Source organism: Grampus griseus (assembly GCF_964374135.1).
Source record: "Grampus griseus genome assembly, chromosome: 3".
In the NCBI taxonomy this organism is placed as follows: domain Eukaryota; kingdom Metazoa; phylum Chordata; class Mammalia; order Artiodactyla; family Delphinidae; genus Grampus; species Grampus griseus.
The window spans coordinates 143540970-143558454 of NC_139019.1; the positions used below are offsets into that span (position 1 = coordinate 143540970).

At 53.0% G+C, this 17485-nt stretch overlaps 1 protein-coding gene across 1 annotated transcript in view; it reads left to right on the forward strand.

The window, feature by feature from the left end:
* WWC1 (WW and C2 domain containing 1) overlaps positions 1 to 17485 on the forward strand; it is a 153327-nt gene that overhangs the window by 115093 nt on the left and 20749 nt on the right. The window contains exons 10-17 of the mRNA XM_082652472.1: positions 3003 to 3092; positions 3903 to 4438; positions 8153 to 8261; positions 8661 to 8741; positions 9411 to 9497; positions 10709 to 10901; positions 16443 to 16595; positions 17237 to 17328. Coding sequence (XP_082508598.1) covers positions 3003 to 3092; positions 3903 to 4438; positions 8153 to 8261; positions 8661 to 8741; positions 9411 to 9497; positions 10709 to 10901; positions 16443 to 16595; positions 17237 to 17328 — 1341 coding nt within the window. The remainder of the gene's footprint in view (positions 1 to 3002; positions 3093 to 3902; positions 4439 to 8152; positions 8262 to 8660; positions 8742 to 9410; positions 9498 to 10708; positions 10902 to 16442; positions 16596 to 17236; positions 17329 to 17485) is intronic.

The following is a 17485-nucleotide window of genomic DNA, read 5'->3' on the forward strand; positions in this document are numbered from 1 at the left end:
GTTTGTCTGTGTTCATCCCTCTGACTCTCTTGTTCTCTCTCTAGGTTTCTTTCTCTTTTTGCTTCTCATGCTCCTCTCTCTCTTCTCTCTCTCTGTCTCTCAGCATGGGAGTATTAGACTCGTCACCTCACACAACAGCCTCTCTGTTCAAGGTGCCTTTGAGAAGGCCAGGAAGAGCACACCACAGGGCCTACCAAACCCCAGTGTCGAATCAATCAGAAGCACAGACGTCCCCCCAGGACTCCCCGTCCTGCACGCTGCTTCCTCCTCCCTCCCCAGGGGCCCTCCCCAGCACTCCTGAGAGCTGCAGCGCCTGTTAGAGTGCGGACTCCCTGCCCCCAGCCCAGGGACCAATTTCTCAGGCCTGAGATGGAGCCCAGGCTCTTGCATCTTTAACCAGTACCCCAGGCGCTGAGCCGCAGCTTGTGGGGGTTCCAGCCCCACCTCCTGGGTCCTCTGCCTGCTTCCGCGCTTGATGTGTTCTTGGCCTCCCGGCACGTGCCAGGCATCACATGCAAACACCGTATGGCCAGCGAAGCCCAATACCTGTAGGAGGCCGCCTCGGCGTCTGTGTGTGGCTGCTGGTAGCTACACCCCTGTGCTCGGGAGGTCAAGGCCATCTGGCTCCCGGTCCCCTCAGCCTCCTGTTGGGGCTCTACTGGGGACCTGCACTTACTGCCAGAGCACACCTCTGTGATCTCCTCCCAGGGGAGAGGAAAACAAAGGTGGAAATGGTGGTCCAGGCTGCGCCTTGACCCCAGATCTCACACCCTTTCAAGGTCTTGCTCTCATGAAGGGTCAGATTCCATAGTCGTGTCCATTGCGCTGAAAACTGGGATTTTGTTCCATAGTCGTGTCCATTATGGGCTCCATCTGCCAGCCCCCCTAGTCCCGGGCAGGACTCTGGAAAAACAGGGCTGGGGACAGAGCTGGCCAAGAACCATGCCGAGGCTGCGGCTCCCGTGGTCTTTTCTGAAATTTCACAAGGTCAGTTCCCCAGTGACTGGTCCTGCCCCTCCCTTATCACTTTGCAGTTGTGTCTCAAGCAAACTCTGGTCTTCACGGCAGGGCCTGTGTTGGAGGCCTTGGGCGTGTCAGTGGAGGGATGGCGTGTTTAGGTTTTTCCATGGAAATGAACTCTTCCTCCCAGGCCCCAGGCTGGGTTGGCTGTGCTCTGGGAGCAATGAGTCAGTCATTCCTCCTGCAGCAGGATGGCATAAGGGGATAAGATGCCAACAGTGGGACATACCTGTCCAGGGGAGATTTAACATCCAGGTCTCTCAGCAGAGCAAATGAGCTTTCCCTCCCATCAACTGGGGAAAAGTCTTCCATTCAGCAGTAACTTTCCAAGCACATCCATGTGGTGGGCGCCACGCTAGGGGCTGAGAGAGTGAGGCGCAGTTCCTGCCTTACAGTCCCCAGCCAGTGCAGCAGCTCGGAAATCTTACTGTGCCTAAAAGTCACCTGGAATAGGGAATAAAGATGCAGATTCCAGGGAATTCCCTGGTGGTCCAGTGGTTAGGACCTGGCACTTTCACTGCCGGGGCCGGGTTCAATCCCTGGTTGGGGAACTCGGATCCTGGAAGCTGCACTGCGTGGCCAAAAAAAAAGACGCGGATTCCTGAGCGCTGCCCCTAGCCTTTCTGATTCAGTAGATCTAAGTAGAATCCAGGGATGTGCATTTAATAAGCACACCTCCCCTTCTGCGGGGGGAGCTCTGTGGGCCACGGACAGAGAGCCACTAATCTAGTGGATGCAGGAGAGCAGCCCAAGTCATGAGTGGGTGATGGAGCTCCTTCCCTGTCAGATCCAAGGAGCAGCACCCTCTCTGGAGCCCACCCAAGCTGCCCCCGTGGGGAATTTCAGGAGAAACTGGGGGCTGAGCAGAGCCTATATCCAGCCATCCCTTCTAAACTCAAGGGTTTTGCCTTCAGGAAGGGAGCTGCTGAATTGGGCTCTGGTGTGGGCATGCCTGGGTGCAGGCCTTAGCTCCCGGGTTCTGACTCTGTCACGCTCACCTGGATCCTCCCCAGGCTCTCTGGAACTGCTCTTTTCAGCTCCTTGGCTGACTATTGCCCATCCATTCAGCCTTGGGATGACAGACTCAGAGCTCAGTCCTGGACCCTCCTTTTTTTTCCTTCTATATTTTACCCTAAGATGGTGCATTCGTTTGTTAGGGCTGCCAAACCAAAGTTCCACAAACTGGATGACTTAAACAATGGTAACTTATTTCCTCACAGTCCTGGAAGCCACAAGTCCAAGGACAAGGTGTTGGCAGGGTTGTTTCTCCTGAGATCTCTCTCCTTGGTCTGTGGATGGCCATCTACACATGGTCATCTACTGTGTCTTCACTTGGTCTTCTCTCTCTGCATGTCTTTACACAGCGTAGGGAGGGATGGTTGGGTGGATTCCTAATTCTGCCAGTAACTCTCTAGCTTTAAGTAAACTATTTAACTCTAAGAACCTCAGTTTTCTCGTATATAAAGTGGTTAATGGTTAAAAAAAAAAATTCTTGGGCTTCCCTGGTGGCGCAGTGGTTGAGAGTCCGCCTGCTGATGCAGGAGACACGGGTTCGTGCTCCGGTCCGGGAAGGTCCCACATGCCACGGAGCGGCTGGGCCCGTGAGCCGTGGCCGCTGGGCCTGCATGTCCGGAGCCTGTGCTCTGCAATGAGAGAGGCCACGACAGTGAGAGGCCCGCGTACCGCAAAAAAAAAAAATTCTTACTATGCAGGGTTATTGTGCAAATGATTTAAGGCAATGTTATACGTTTCCTAGTCAGCCCCTGGTATATAGCAGGTGATGCATATAGCAGTTACTATAGGATTATACGTAGAGGCCATACCTCTCCAAACATCATAATATAATGCCTCCAGGAAGTTCTTGTGTGTGCGTCTGTGGGTCTGTGCGTACATCTCCGTGAGCCCATGCCTGTGATTCCTCTTATGGGCAGATGGAGGCGGGTTCCCTCCGAGCTCCCCACTCATGCCTTCTCTCCCTTCAGGTTGAAGTTAAACAGTAAGAGGAACCAGCTGGTGAGAGAGCTTGAGGAAGCCACCCGGCAGGTAGCAGCTCTGCACTGCCAGCTGAAAAGGTGAGTAGTAGGCAGTGGGGTGAGCGCTCCCCTGGGCACGGCCATATGCAGGCGTTTCGAGGCAGCCCAGCCCAGCTTCTGCCCTTCATGTGTCCTCCATGGCCTGAGCGTGCCTGTTTAGAAGCAGAGCAGGCAGACGGATGATCTGGGGGACTCGTTCTGGGCCTGGTGTGGCTGGGGGCAGGGCCCTTCACCTCCCCAGACCACAGCCTCCTTGGTCCTCTGACAACACAACAGAAGGCCCCAGTTGGGTGCTAGTGTGTCTTGTTCACGTCTCTCCAGCCCACTTGCACAACACAGAGAGGGTAGGCCTCAGGCTGGGGCCTCGGTAGGCAACGTGGCTGGAATTTTATCACAACATTCTGTTCTCATCAAATATTTTTAACAGTTGACAATGCTTTTCAAATTACACTTAGGATATAACGTTTCCTTTTTCAGAAAACTATATTAACGTGTAAAAAGTGAGTTGAGTTAAAGGAAAATATTAAGCGGCATTATTGGGGGTTGCATTCAGATATGGAGAAATATGCAAATGGAATGCCGCTGGTGGAGGTTTGAGAAACAGAGATATTGAGGAGAAAGTGGACTTTTAAGGCAGCTGGCTTGGGTTCGAATCCCAGCTCTGCCAGCTCGTAATTATGTGGCCTTCTCGGGATATCCTCTTTAGTGAAATGGGGATGCGTGGTCCACCCTGGAGACTGTCAAGAGGGTCTGATGAGATGTTGCATTCTCAGTGCACGTGGTGCTTTTCGGGGGAAGTTCGGGGCGGCCCACCCACTCTGTGTCCTCGCCTTCCCTCCCCTGCCCCAGCCTCTCTGGCAGCATGCAGAGCCTGTCCTCGGGCAGCAGCCCCGGATCCCTCACGTCCAGCCGGGGCTCCCTGGCCGCCTCTAGCCTGGACTCCTCCACCTCAGCCAGCTTCACCGACCTCTACTATGACCCCTTCGAACAGCTGGACTCGGAACTACAGAGCAAGGTGGAATTCCTGCTCCTGGAGGGGGCCACGGGCTTCCGGCCCTCGGGCTGCATCACCACCATCCACGAGGACGAGGTGGCCAAGACCCAGAAGGCAGAGGGGGGCGGCCGCCTGCAGGCCCTGCGCTCCTTGTCCGGCACTCCAAAGTCCATGAGCTCCCTGTCCCCCCGTTCCTCGCTCTCCTCCCCATCCCCGCCCTGCTCCCCTCTCATCGCTGACCCCCTCCTGGCTGGAGACGCCTTCCTGAGCAACCTGGAGTTTGAAGACCCCGAGCTGAGTGCCACTCTTTGCGAACTGAGCCTTGGCAACAGCACCCGGGAGAGGTACCGGCTGGAGGAACCTGGAACAGAGGGCAAGCCTCTGGGCCAAGGTACAGGGCACCACATCCGGAGGGCGGGAGCCTCCAGGAGGGAGGAGGGTGGGAATTGTGCTCAGGTCCGAGTTCCAGACCCCAGTGATAATTATGGGCAACGTGGTTTTGGGTTTTTTTAAATTAATTAATTTTATTTTTGGCTGCGTTGAGTCTACGTTGCTGCGCGCGGGCTTTCTCTAATTGCGGTGAGCGGGGGCTACTCTTTGTTGTGGTGCCCGGGCTTCTCATTGCAGTGGCTTCTCTTGTGGCGGAGCACGGGCTCTAGGTGTGTGGGCTTCAGTAGTTGTGGCATGCAGCCTCAGTAGTTGTGGCTCGCGGGCTCTAGAGCGCAGGCCCAGTAGTTGTGGCACACGGGCTTAGTTGCTCCGCGGCATGTGGGATATTCCCCGACCAGGGCTCAAACCCGCGTCCACTGCATTGGCAGGCGGATTCTTAACCACTGCGCCACCAGGGAAGCCCCTATGGGCAACATTTACTGACTGCTTTCTATGTGCCAGATCTTTACATGGTATATTGATTGATTCATTCATTCAGTAGGTATTTATTATGTGTTTACTATGGTCTAGGTCTTGAGCGAAGGGTTTTCCATGGTGGGTTCATTCATGCAACAGATATTAAGTACCTCCTGAAACTAAATGCCAGGTCCTGTGCTAATGGGTGAACATGGATTCATTCATTCTTTCATTCAACTGATATGCCATGTGGGTTAGTCACAAGGATGCAGCGTGGAGGACAGACAAGGTCCTGGTTCCCGTGAAGCCTACATGCAAATGAAGGCACAGACAATAACTGTACAAGCAGACCAATAAAAGTGCTAGGAAGAAAATAAAACAGGGCAGGGCTTCCCTGGTGGCGCAGTGGTTGAGAGTCCGCCTGCCCATGCAGGGGATGTGGGTTCGTACCCCGGTCCAGGAAGATCCCACATGCCGCGGAGCGGCTGGGCCCGTGAGCCATGGCCGCTGAGCCTGCGCGTCCGGAGCCTGTGCTCCGCAACGGGAGAGGCCACAACAGTGAGAGGCCCGCGTACCGCAAAAAAAATAAATAAATAAAACAGGGCATGTGATGGAGGCTTTCAGGTTGGGTGAGGGCTGCCAGTTCAGATTGGGTGGTGAAGGAAGGCGACACTTGAACGGAGCCTTGAGCAGTGAGAGGGAGCCAGCCTTGGGAGAAGCAAGAGCAAAGTCTCTGAGGCTGGAGCAAGGGGCTGCAAGAGGGGCCAGAGGGAGGAGATCACCAACAAGGCAGAGAATTGGGCAGAGTACGGGTTGTGTAACGTAAGGAGTTTACGTTTTACCCTCATTGCAGCAAGGATCCGTGTGACTGTTTGAAGCCAGGGAATGATATGACTCCCATTCTGCACGGGGTCAGAAAAGAGCATTATGGTGTGGACTGAGATTCAGGTCGGAAGCTGATGATGACAGCTAAGATTTATTACAAGAAAAATCTTTATCTTTAGCAACAACTACATAATAAATTATAATAGTTAAAATTCATTGGGGTGCATTATGTGGTGAGCAATGTGCTTTATATGATGAAATAGGTTACTTCCATTATACCCATTTCACAGATGAGGAAACAGAGGTTCAGAGAGGTGCTTCCCCAGCAGGTGGGGAAGCAGGGATTGGAATCTGGGTGTTTCTGACCCCAGAGCCCAATCTCTTTATCATCGTGCTCCCCTTAGGACATGAGGCAGCTCTGTGTATTCATTCCTAAGACACTCCTGGTGCTTGCTGATGCCATCATGCCTGTGGTATGAAGGTCAGGACTGAGCAGGGTGATTTATCAAGTTTAGGTGTGCAAGATAACAGGCACCGTTAGGCGTACTTACTCACATAAGCCTCACAACACCACTATGAGGTGGGGGCTATTATTATCTTCCTCTTACAGACTGAAAGGAATGAGACTCAGCAAGGTTAAGTGACTTGTCCAAGGTCATTGTCACTGCTGTGAAGCGGTAGAGTCAGGACTGGCTCTAGGACCACCTGCCCAGAACCCACAATGAGCCACGTGCCAGCTCTGTCGGCAAAGGGCTCCTGGTCCTGGCTCCCGTGAGGCCAGCTAGAAGCTCAACCCACTTCAGCCGTCACCTCCAGGAATGTGTGGGAGGGCTGCCGCTGCACCCGGAGCTATCAGTTCCTTCGTGTGCAAGGGCCAGTGGGAGCAAGGGGGAAACGATGAGGTTTCCCAGTTAATTAAAGGCTCTGCTGGGTGCATGCCAGCCGCTTCCTTAGAAGAGGAGCTGAGAGATCCCTGGGGCTCCCTCACCGGGAAGGGAGTCTTGCTGAGTGCCCTCAAACAAAAATAAAAACAGGCTTCCTACTGCAGCCGGTGGCAAGCTGCAGAAAATTGTTCCCTGGAGAGGAGGGGTGTGCAGGTGGTACCCCTAACAGGGCTCAAGAAGCGTTCCCTGCGCTCCCTGTCTAAAGGCTGCGATAAGCTGGCTCGGGGATGCTGGGACCCCAACCGAGTGCAGGGAGCGACCCCCATCCCCCTGCCTCCCGCCACGACGTTCGTGCAGCTTGGGGGCCAGAGCCCGCTCGCGTCTCAGGTCGGCGTTTCTTCATGCCACCTCCAGAAGCGTTCCCCGCTGCCAGATGATGCCGGGCTGAGCCCAGACACTAAGCAGGTTATGCGATTAGTGCCACTGTTCAGTCAGCAGACAAATTAATCTCCTTAAGTGGTTTAGTGGAGGGTGGAGAGGGGTGGATCCGAAGGCAGGAGGTCTCCAGGGCTGCAGCAGCAGACGTGGGACACAGGCTGGGAAAGCCACGCCCACATGGCCCCTTGGCTTCTCCCAGGCTCACTGTCACCATCCCCATCCCCAGCCCCTTCTCCAGTCTGCCCACCCCCCGCCCATGTGCCTGGCACACAGGGAAGTGCTGGCCGTGAGGTTGAAGCCCCTGAATCTGTCCTTCCCCTGCTGCGCGGAGGTCAGGAGCTGTCCTATTCACCTTAGTAGCTCTGAACTTTGCAGTGGACCTGGCACACCGTCAGCGCCCATTACTTGGGGCAGGAAGGAGTGTGCAGTGTGTGCTGAATGCTTGGGCCTGAGCCCCGGGTAGAGACTTCTGAGGGCCTCTGTCAAGGGCAGGGGAGATGGGCTGAGTTAGGAAGGGAATGGGATAGGCGAGTAGGACAGCCAGTACTTACGTCCTTCCCTTCCTCCTCCTCTTGCCCCTCCCAAGGGGGTCCGGGGGCTGTTATTTTGCCCCAGGTGTGTAGGGATCGATCTAGAAGACATCGCTGTAGTGATGGGAGTGATAGTCGTAGTAGCTAAGGATGATGGTACTGACTTTTCTAGAGCACTTCCCCTGCACCAGTCTCTGTACTAAGGACTTCCCTTTATCATCACATCCAGTCTTCCCAACAGCCCTGCAAGGCAGGTATTATTATCCCCATTTTACAGATGAGGAATGCAGGGCTGAGAGGGAGTAAATCAGTGTCCCAGTGTCATGAAGCAGTGTGTGGCAGAACTGTGATTTGAACCCAGGTGTTCTGGCTCTAGAGTCTGAGACGTTAAACACAGAATCACATGCTACCCTTTCCTTCACCGCAAAAAAAGGCAGAACCTTGCTGTCAGGTTCAGAGGTGGCTGGATTTTGGCGGGACCATGTTAGGACAGTGAGGGGATCAAAAGATGTATTGTGACGACAGTATCCTGATGTCTAAACCCCGCCTTGCCATCCTTCCTTTTTTCCTCTCTTCTCCCAGCTGCGAATAAGGCTCAGGGGTGCGACCTGAAAGTGGCCTGTGTCTCAGCTGCGGTGTCGGATGAATCCGTGGCCGGGGACAGTGGTGTGTATGAGGCTTCCGTGCAGAGGTGGGTCCCTGAGTCTTGGGAACTCTGAGTATGCAAGGCCCGGGCCTCCTCAGGTGTGTGGGAGGGACCCCCGGGAGGGTGGTGCTGAAGAAGCAGACTGCTTCTCCTCCCGGGGCTGGAGAGACTTCACGTTTGGGAGACTGCTAGTTCCGCAATTGCCATTAAGGGTGTATGGCTAGAGGAGCGAGTATTAGAGAAAGCGCAGCTGCTGCTTCAAGAGAGGGATCCGGAGTAGTTGTGGGCAGGCAGGGTCCACAGGGAGGCTGAGCAGACCCAAACCTTCCTCCTTGAGGACCCAGCTTCTCCCTCCCAGAGAGAACCCTGTCTCTGGAAAATGGCTTTGGCCCCTGGTCACTACAGGGAAGCCTGACTCTCTTTCTTTCCTGTGTTGCTTTCCAGACTGGGTGCCTCAGAAGCCGCTGCTTTTGACAGTGACGAGTCAGAAGTAGTGGGTGCAACCCGGGTTCAGATCGCCCTGAAGTAAGTGGCAGGGAGGGCGGGGCAGAGGGGCGTGGTCTGTGCGGGGTCTCCTCCTGGCCTGCAGCGTCTGCAGCATTTACCCTCACAGCTGCCCAGCGAGGCAGGCAGAACCAGCGGGACCTGCTGGCAGCTGTGGGCTCCTAACTAAAGGGGGTGGAGTGTGGGGGGGGTCTCTTTCCATGCCTCCCAGTTCCCCATTTCACAAAAGAGAGAAAACAAGGTTTGAAGACTTCGTAACTTGGCCGGATTCACTGAGCTGGCCGGTGGCAGAGCCAGGCAGGGACCGAGACCTCCTGCCTTTTGGTCTGTTTGGTCGTTGTTGCCACGGCTTTGGTCTTATCATCTCACCTGGACCGAAGTCAACCCCTGGGGGCTGCAGCCCAGCTCTATTGTTTTCTCTTGATGCAGGTTGGCCCCAATATTTTTTAAACTAGGAATTAACTGCCGGTGTTTAAATGTCAGGACGTTTTCTACAACCTCTGGCTTCTCTTTAAAAATTCAGACCGACAGCTCTGGACCTGCATCCCTGCATGGCAGCAAACACTGGGCCTGTGCTTCCCAGCTCACCGCAGTCCCCAGAGCAGCCAGCAGCCGCGTCTGTGATTATTAAGGGAGAGGGAGAGAAATGCGTTGCTAACAGGTGCTCCGTGTGCCCCCTTTTCATTTCAGGTACGATGAGAAGAATAAGCAGTTTGCAATATTAATCATCCAGCTGAGCAACCTCTCTGCTCTGTCGCCGCAGCAAGACCGGAAAGTGTGAGTGTGTAGCTGACGGGCTGTATGTTATCCTCTCCCGCTCTGCGCCCATCCCAGGGGACGCTCTCCTGCTCTGTTCTGCTCCAACAACAGGCCCCGTAAACCTCTGTGGGTATTTAGTGCCCACGACCGTGATGCACGGTGTCAGTGCCGTGAACGTGGCTGCAGGCAGGGCAGCAAACACGCTCACTCTGAAGAGGAGCGCCCCAGACAGCTTCAGACCTTCCGCATACGCGTCCCGAGCCCCCACCAGGTGCCAGCACTAGGGAGGGGGTGGCGAGCAAACCTCCGCCCTTGTAAACTTGAAGCCTGATGAAGAGGCAAGTCGCGGCCTCTTTCATCTGCTCTAAGCTCGAGTATTCCACGCAGAAGGAGCCGGGCCCGCCTTTCTGAAGAGCCGGCTCCCATCACTGTGCTTCTCTTGGCAGGTAGTGATGGGTGTTACCTTACAGTTGATGATACAGCAAAGACCTGCGCTGTCTGCCTCCCAGCTCGGTCCTGTGCAGACCGGGTTTATGATTCATTGAGCCCGTCTGCCTACATGTTCCTCCTTTGCTAGACCATAGGCTTTGAGGGCAGCAGCAGGAGCTTATATTTCTGTGGCCTGCACCCAGCCAGCGTCTGGGGTGTGACACGTGGGAAGGAGGAAAGCGGGCCGGAAAACAGGCAAAACAGAAGGAAGACAAGATTGACTGGACGCTGGACTTGTGTGCAGTCTTCGCTGTTACAAACAGGGCCGGGATGAATAACCTTCTGTGTAACTCACTGGTACTTGTGCAGCAGTATCTGTGCCTAGAAGCCAGCTGTCTGGGTCAAAGGGTGAATGCATATGTACTTTTGTTAGGATGGTCACCTTCCCTGCCGCCCGAGTTGTGGCATTTTGCCCTCCTACCAGCGGTTGTGTGAGTATTCCTCAGTGTTAACAAGCAGCCGCTCAGATCCTTCTGTTCACAACAGTTTGCACACCGTTGGCCTCAGGCTCCACAAGCTTTGAGGGTCTCATGATTGGGGGATTCAGTAGAAGGAAAAGCAGCACATTGTCCTTGGGGCCCCTATGCATCCCTCATGAATAACTGCATAACTACTGGAGAAATTACAAACTCTTGTCCTCTGTTGTTTCCATGGGGATTTGCAGCAGCCGTTTAGCCTAACACCTGAGCCCCAGAGCCGGGCTGACCTGACCCAGGCTCTCCTGTGTTCTGTCCCTCTAGGAACATTCGCGTGGCTATCCTTCCCTGCTCCGAGAGTACCACCTGCCTGTTCCGGACCCGGCCTCTGGACGCCTCGGACACCCTGGTGTTCAACGAGGTGTTCTGGGTGTCCATGTCCTACCCAGCCCTTCACCAGAAGACCTTAAGAGTCGATGTCTGCGCCACCGACAGGAGCCATCTGGAGGCGTGCCTGGTGAGGACTGTGTCTGTCTATCTGTGCAGCCTTCTGTCCTTCTGGGAATTGGTCCATCTTGTACTTCAGGAAGAAGGCTTGGAGAAACACAGCTTGTGCTATCAGCCCAACCTTTCTTGGGTTGTAGGCAGGGGCTCTTCCACAGATGAACGGCGTTGTTCCCAGACTTATTGAGAGCAGGGGAAGGGGGAGCGGGGAGCTCCTTTTTCTGCCGTGGGATTGCAGCGCCACATCCCTTGTGCCTGAGGCTGAGTCACCAGCCTTCCCCACTGTGTGGCCTAAGACTCTTTAATTCTGTCTGCTTCCTTATCTGTAAAACCAGCTCACACTGGCTACCTCACAGGTGGTTCTCTGAGGGTTAAATGAAGCACTAAAGCAGTGCCTCTCGAACTTTCATGTGCACGCAGGTTACCTGCGGCTCTGGTTAAAATGCAGATTCTGATTCAGCAAGTCTGGGTGGGCAGGCAGCAAGATTCTGCATTTCTGTCAAGCTCCCCGGTGATGCCAGTACTGCTGGTCCCCGGAGCAAGGATGTAAAGCAAAGTGTCTGCACACGCTAGGTCTCATGGGAAATCAGTTCCCATCCCTTTCCTGCTTGGCTAGGGTTCATAACAGCGTCATTGCCGTGTATGTTGTTGTTACTGCTCACAGTGATGCAATAGCTTGTGTCAACTGGATGCAATTTATATGCTGGGCTCTGAGCTAAGCTCCTTACGTGTATTATCTCTGTTGATCCTCACTACCATCTTGTAAAATAGGTAACTGTTACACCAGTGAGGAAACCGAGGCACAAAGAATTTTCCCAAGGTCACACAGTCAGGAAGTGGCAGGAACAGAGTTAGAACCCAGGCAGGTCCACCCATGTCAGACCCTGGATGTTTTCTGTGTGCCAGCACAGTGCTCCCTGGAGCCCCCAGGTGGGATGGTGACTGCAGGGTTTGGCAGGCAGGGTGGGTGCTGCTGAAGGATGGAGCGGAAAGCTTTTCCAGATCCAGGCTCCAGGGAGTTCCCTGGTGGCCAGTGGTTAGGATTCCAGACTTTCACTGCGTGGCCTGGGTTCAATCCCTGGTTGGGGAACTGAGAAAACCCACAAGCTGCACAGTGCAGCCAAAAAAAAAGCGCATATATATATATATGTGTGTATATATATATATATATATATATATATATATATATATATATATACACCTAGATAGATAGATAGATACAGACACACATACATGTGTGTATATATATATATATATATCTACCTAGATAGATAGATAGATACAGACACACACACACGTGTGTATATATATAAAAGGATAGGGCTTCCCTGGTGGCGCAGTGGTTGAGAGTCCGCCTGCCGATGCAGGGGACACGGGTTCGTGCCCCGGTCCAGGAAGATCCCACGTGCCGCAGAGCGGCTGGGCCTGTGAGCCATGGCCGCTGAGGCTGCGTGTCTGGAGCCTGTGCTCTGCAACGGGAGAGGCCACAACAGTGAGAGGCCCGCGTACCGCAAAAAAAAAAGGATAGAATTTTTATTTATTTATTATTTATTTATTTCATTTATTTATTTTTGGCTGAGTTGGGTCTTTGTTGCTGCACGCGGGCTTTCTCCAGTTGCAGTGAGCGGGGGCTACGCTTCGTTGTGTTGCACGGGCTTCTCATTGCGGTGGCTTCTCTTTTTGCAGAGCACGGGCTCTGGGCGCGCGGGCTTCAGTAGTTGTGGCGCACAGGCTCAGTAGTTGTGGCTCGCGGGCTCTAGAGCGCAGGCTCAGTAGTGGTGCTGCACGGGCTTAGTTGCTCCACAGCATGTGGGATCTTCCCGGACCAGGGCTCAAACCCATGCCCCCTGCACTGGCAGGCAGATTCTTAACCTCTGTGCCACTAGGGAAGCCCCAAGGATAGAATTTTTAAAATAAAAATGAATAAACAATCCAGGCTCCTCCAGTGAAGCGTTTCCTTAGCCCCGAGCATTCCTAAATGAGAAGAGACTCAATCCTTTTTCTTCTCCTAATTGGATGCCTTTTATTCCTCCTTCCTAATTGATGTCTGGCCATTGCTGGTTGCCATGGCAGCAGCCAAAGCGCTCATCCCGCCGTGGCTTGTCTCCGTCCACGGCCAACGGGAAGCCTCTGTTCCCGTGTCCCGTGGGGACGTGAGTGTTAGGCTGTTGTGTATTGGTGGCTGGAGGAGGAAAGGAAGTGAGACAAGAGGAGGAAGGGCCATAGGCTCCCAAGCACAGTCTCCCCACACTGCTGGGTTTGTGGAATCCCTGGTCTGTTTTGAGCCATTTAACCAGCCGGGCAAGGACAATAGTACCCATCCTGAGTAGTGTCTGCGTGTCTAGTACTGGGCTAAGAACTTTGTGTGCAGTATCTCATTTAATCCTCACGACAGCCCTGGGAAGCAATATTAGGATTATCTCCATCTGACAAATAAGGGATCAAGGCCCAGAAAGGCTAATTAACTGGCTCAGATCATCCAGCGAGTAGGTAGAGAAGTCTGGATTTGAACAAGGATTCCAGCATCTTGACGTGTCATCATCACACTATCCTACTGGATTATGGGTTTGGATGAATACTGCCTTCCCCAATATCGTGGGCAACAGTTCCACCAAATGCTTTAGGGTGGCATCGCAGGAGTCACAGGCTTTCCAGCCGGATCCTGGTTACTCAGGCCCTGACTGTGCACGTTCTGTAAAGACAGCCCTCTGCCCAGGCCCCACTCATATCCCATGTCTCATCACAACCGCCCCCTTGCCCCTTTCTCACTTTGCCATCCCCACTTGGCAAAAACCCAGCCCCATCAAAGTGAACCCTCCCCTCCTCTCCACCTGTGCAATTGGAGCAAAACGCACACACCACCGCCCTGCAGTACCATTTTAAAATCGTGGTCACGAACCTCCCGTGAGCCCTCTTGCTGCCCAGCGTTTATACTGTGTCTACCTGGACCACTTACTGTCTTGCTTGTCTCAGTGACAAATTCTTATCCTCTCCTCTCTCCTTGCCCTTACTCTCCCTCCACTGAGGCCCTCCCTTCACACCCAGTTCTGGAAGAGTAGAAGGAACCCCACAGCTGCCACGCCGCATCTACCTGTCCTCGTGGGCTCTGCTGTTCTTCCCGGAGCTGAGGATGCGCCCTCCCCACTCCCATCTAGGGCCATCCTCTCTCAAGGGCGTCACGCCAACCGTAACTCTTTTGCTCTCTCCTGTGTCTCCAGTTTTCCCTCCTCACTGGATCTGGCCTGTGAGTATGCCAACATACTGTTATTTCTCCCCTGCTTTAAAAAAAAATTTTTTAACCCCATTTCTTCCTCCCGTTACTACATTATTTTTTTCCTTTGCTCTCTAGCAACGCGTAAAAGAGGTGTATGTGTTCTCTCTGTATCTCAGTCCACGTGGGCTTTTGCCCTCATCGTTCCACCAGAAATGTGCTTATCAGGGACCTCCTTGTGGCTAAATCCGGTGGCCGGCTCTCCATCCTTGTCCCTCTTGGCCTGCCTACAGCCTTTGGCACAATTGCTCACTCCATCTTCCTCAGCATCCTTTGCCCTGACTTGGCTTCCCAGACCGCTCGCTCTCCTGGCCTTCTTCCCCCATCACTGGCCTTCTCTGTCTGTCTCCTTTGCAGATTCTTACTCATTTCCCTGACCTCTCTCTGTTTGAAGGCCGCAGAGCTCAGGCCTTGCTCCTCTCCCCTTTTCTACTTGGCGTGCACTGCTTCAGTGATCTCGTCCTATCCCCTGGCTTCGAACACCATCCCATGTGATGGCGCCCTCCTGGGCCTTTCCACTCTTCTCGGCGTTGTATGTCCGCTGCCGGAATCCACATCTCCTCTTGCATGTCCAGTAGCCATCACCAGTGCTGTGTCCACAAGCACGCCCCTGATCTTTCCTCCCGTGTCTTCACTGTCTCAGCTGAAGGCAACCCCATTCTTCCACTGCCCAAGCCAGACATCAGGGTCATCCTGGACCCCATTCTTCCTCTCATACCCCACCTCCAATCCTTCAGGACCTCCTGGAAGGTCTGCCTTCAGGAGATCCCCAGATTCCAACCACTTCTCTCCGTGCTCCTGACCTACTACCACCTCTCGCCCAATGGTTGCAGAATACCCCACTGGATCCCCCTGTTTCTATTCTTGCTGCCCTTCGTCTCCTTTCAGCATGGTAGCCAGGGGCATCCTGTTAAATTGCAGATGACCGCATGCCACTCCTCTACTTGAAGCCTTAGGATGGTGTCTGTCTCCACCCAGAGTCAACACCTGGGCCTTTGCCTGGCCCCCCAGGCCCTCCAGGGTCTGCTCCTTGTCATCTCTTGGATTTTATCCCCAAGACTCTTCTTCCAGCCTCCTTTTACCCCTTGAATACACCCGCACGCCCCCTTCCCCAGCGCTTCGCACTGCTTTCCTCTAACCAGAATTCCCTTCTCCCGGGTATTGATGGGCAAATCTCACTCCCTCCCCTCATTCTGATCTTAACCCGAAGGTCACCTTCTATGTGACGACTTCCTTCCACCCTATTTAAAATCACATTGCCCCCTCCACTCTCTTACCCCCTCCTCTCCACTTTCCCTGTATTATTTTCTCTGCGGCACTTTACATCACCTGATATTCCTCTATATCGTAGGTATTAGGGTACATGTCATTTTCACATTTTATCACCTGTGAAATCAAGATGCAGTGTATACTAGATGGCAGGTCATAGTCTAATTGGCAACTGGTTTTCTCTCTTAGTGGTACATGAAATAATAATACACTTCATAATCGATGGCATCTTAGACTCTATGAGACACAATATAGAAGTTACTTATTGATTATCTGATTCCCCCAGACTGGAATAGAAGCTCATGAGGGCAGGGATTTTTCTCTGCCTTAAATCCTTCCATATCCACAACACCCAGAACAGTGCCTGGCACACAGAGGCTCCTTGGAAAATGGGTGTGTGTTGAATAAACGAATGAACAAATGCATAAATGCCATCAGAGTGCGTCCAGTTTACTGAGGTAGACCATTCATGCCTATGAGCCGGCCTAAAATTGACTGTTATCTTGTTGGAATTAATGTAGCCTGGAGAACTCTCTACATCACTACCTAGGGATCTTCCTTATTTTTTTGTACATAGCTGTGTAATATTCCACCCTCTAGATATATTACAGTTTATGCCTCCAGTCCCCTGTTTCTGGAGCTTTGAGTTGTTTTCCTTGACATCAGTCCTGGTCATGATGTCTTCTGACTCTGACACCAAAAGCAAAAATCAACAAGTGGAACTACCTCAAACAAAAGCTTCTGCACAGCAAAGGACATCATCAACAAAATGAAAAGGCAACCTACTGAATGGGAGAAAATATTTGCAAATCATGTATCTGATAAATATTTAAAGAACCCATACAACTCAATGAAAGAATAAGTTAGTGAACAAGTGAGTTATTGGAAAATGATCAGCACCTAGCCATTTCTTCCTCCCAGGAAGCTTCTGTCTCACCTGGAGTGGTGTTTTGCATACTGCCCCCAGAGTACCTTGTCACCCCCTGGTTGTGATTTTTTTCCCATTCTCCACAGGGAGGCGCCCAGATCAGCCTGGCTGAGGTCTGCCGGTCCGGGGAGAGGTCGACTCGCTGGTACAACCTCCTGAGCTACAAATACTTGAAGAAACAGAGCAGGGAGCCCAAACCAGTGGGAGCCATGGCCCCCATGCCAGGACCTGAAAGCACGGTGAGCTGGGCCACAGCTTTGCACCCTTCTCCTGCACATGCGGCACCTGGCTAGATGGAAGGAAAAGCCTCTCCCTGAATTGGAGATGGCTGGACATCAGAGGTGGAGTAATTATTAGAAGAAACTGAGTCTCAGAGACATTAAATAATTTCCTCAAGTCACACAGGCTTCCTCACCATAGACATACTTCATTCAGTATGAAGACTCTTCCTCTAGGAAGCCTTCCCTGAATACAGCCCCCAAGCTAGCTTTGCCACCATGCCTCTGTTCTCAAACATCCAGTACTTATCTCTCTCATAGTCCTTCCCAGATTGTTTTGTTATTGATGGTTTATGGGATGGTCTCCCTGACTACACCATGCTCTCCTTACAGCCGGAGACCTATAATTCCGTCTCATGCAAACACTAAACTTGGCTGTCTTCCAAACTGTCTGTACATGCAGAGGTTATTCTCCAGAGAACTGCCAGTTAGAAGAACTGAGGACTGTATTTCCAATTTGTGTGACTCTACAGCAAGACGCTTACCCACTCTGGTCTTCAGTTTTACCCTCCGTTCACTGGGAGGGTGACACACTCTGATTCCTGCCGGGTGGGGCTATGCCCATGGTGTACAGATGGACCCATCAGCCTTTGTCTCTGCAGGATGCCGTGTCTGCTTTGCTGGAACAGACAGCCGTGGAGCTGGAGAAGAGGCAGGAGGGAAGGAGCAGTGCACAGACCCTGGAAGACAGCTGGTAAGTGAGGGTGTCCCTGGGAACTGACCTGGCTTGGACCTGGGCCCAAGGATGAGATCCCCAAATACCAGGGCAACCAACAGAAGTGTTCCTCTGTGGAAACGGAGAACCTCTCTCCCCGTGGGTTCTCTATAGGCAAAAAGCCAGTATATAGTCT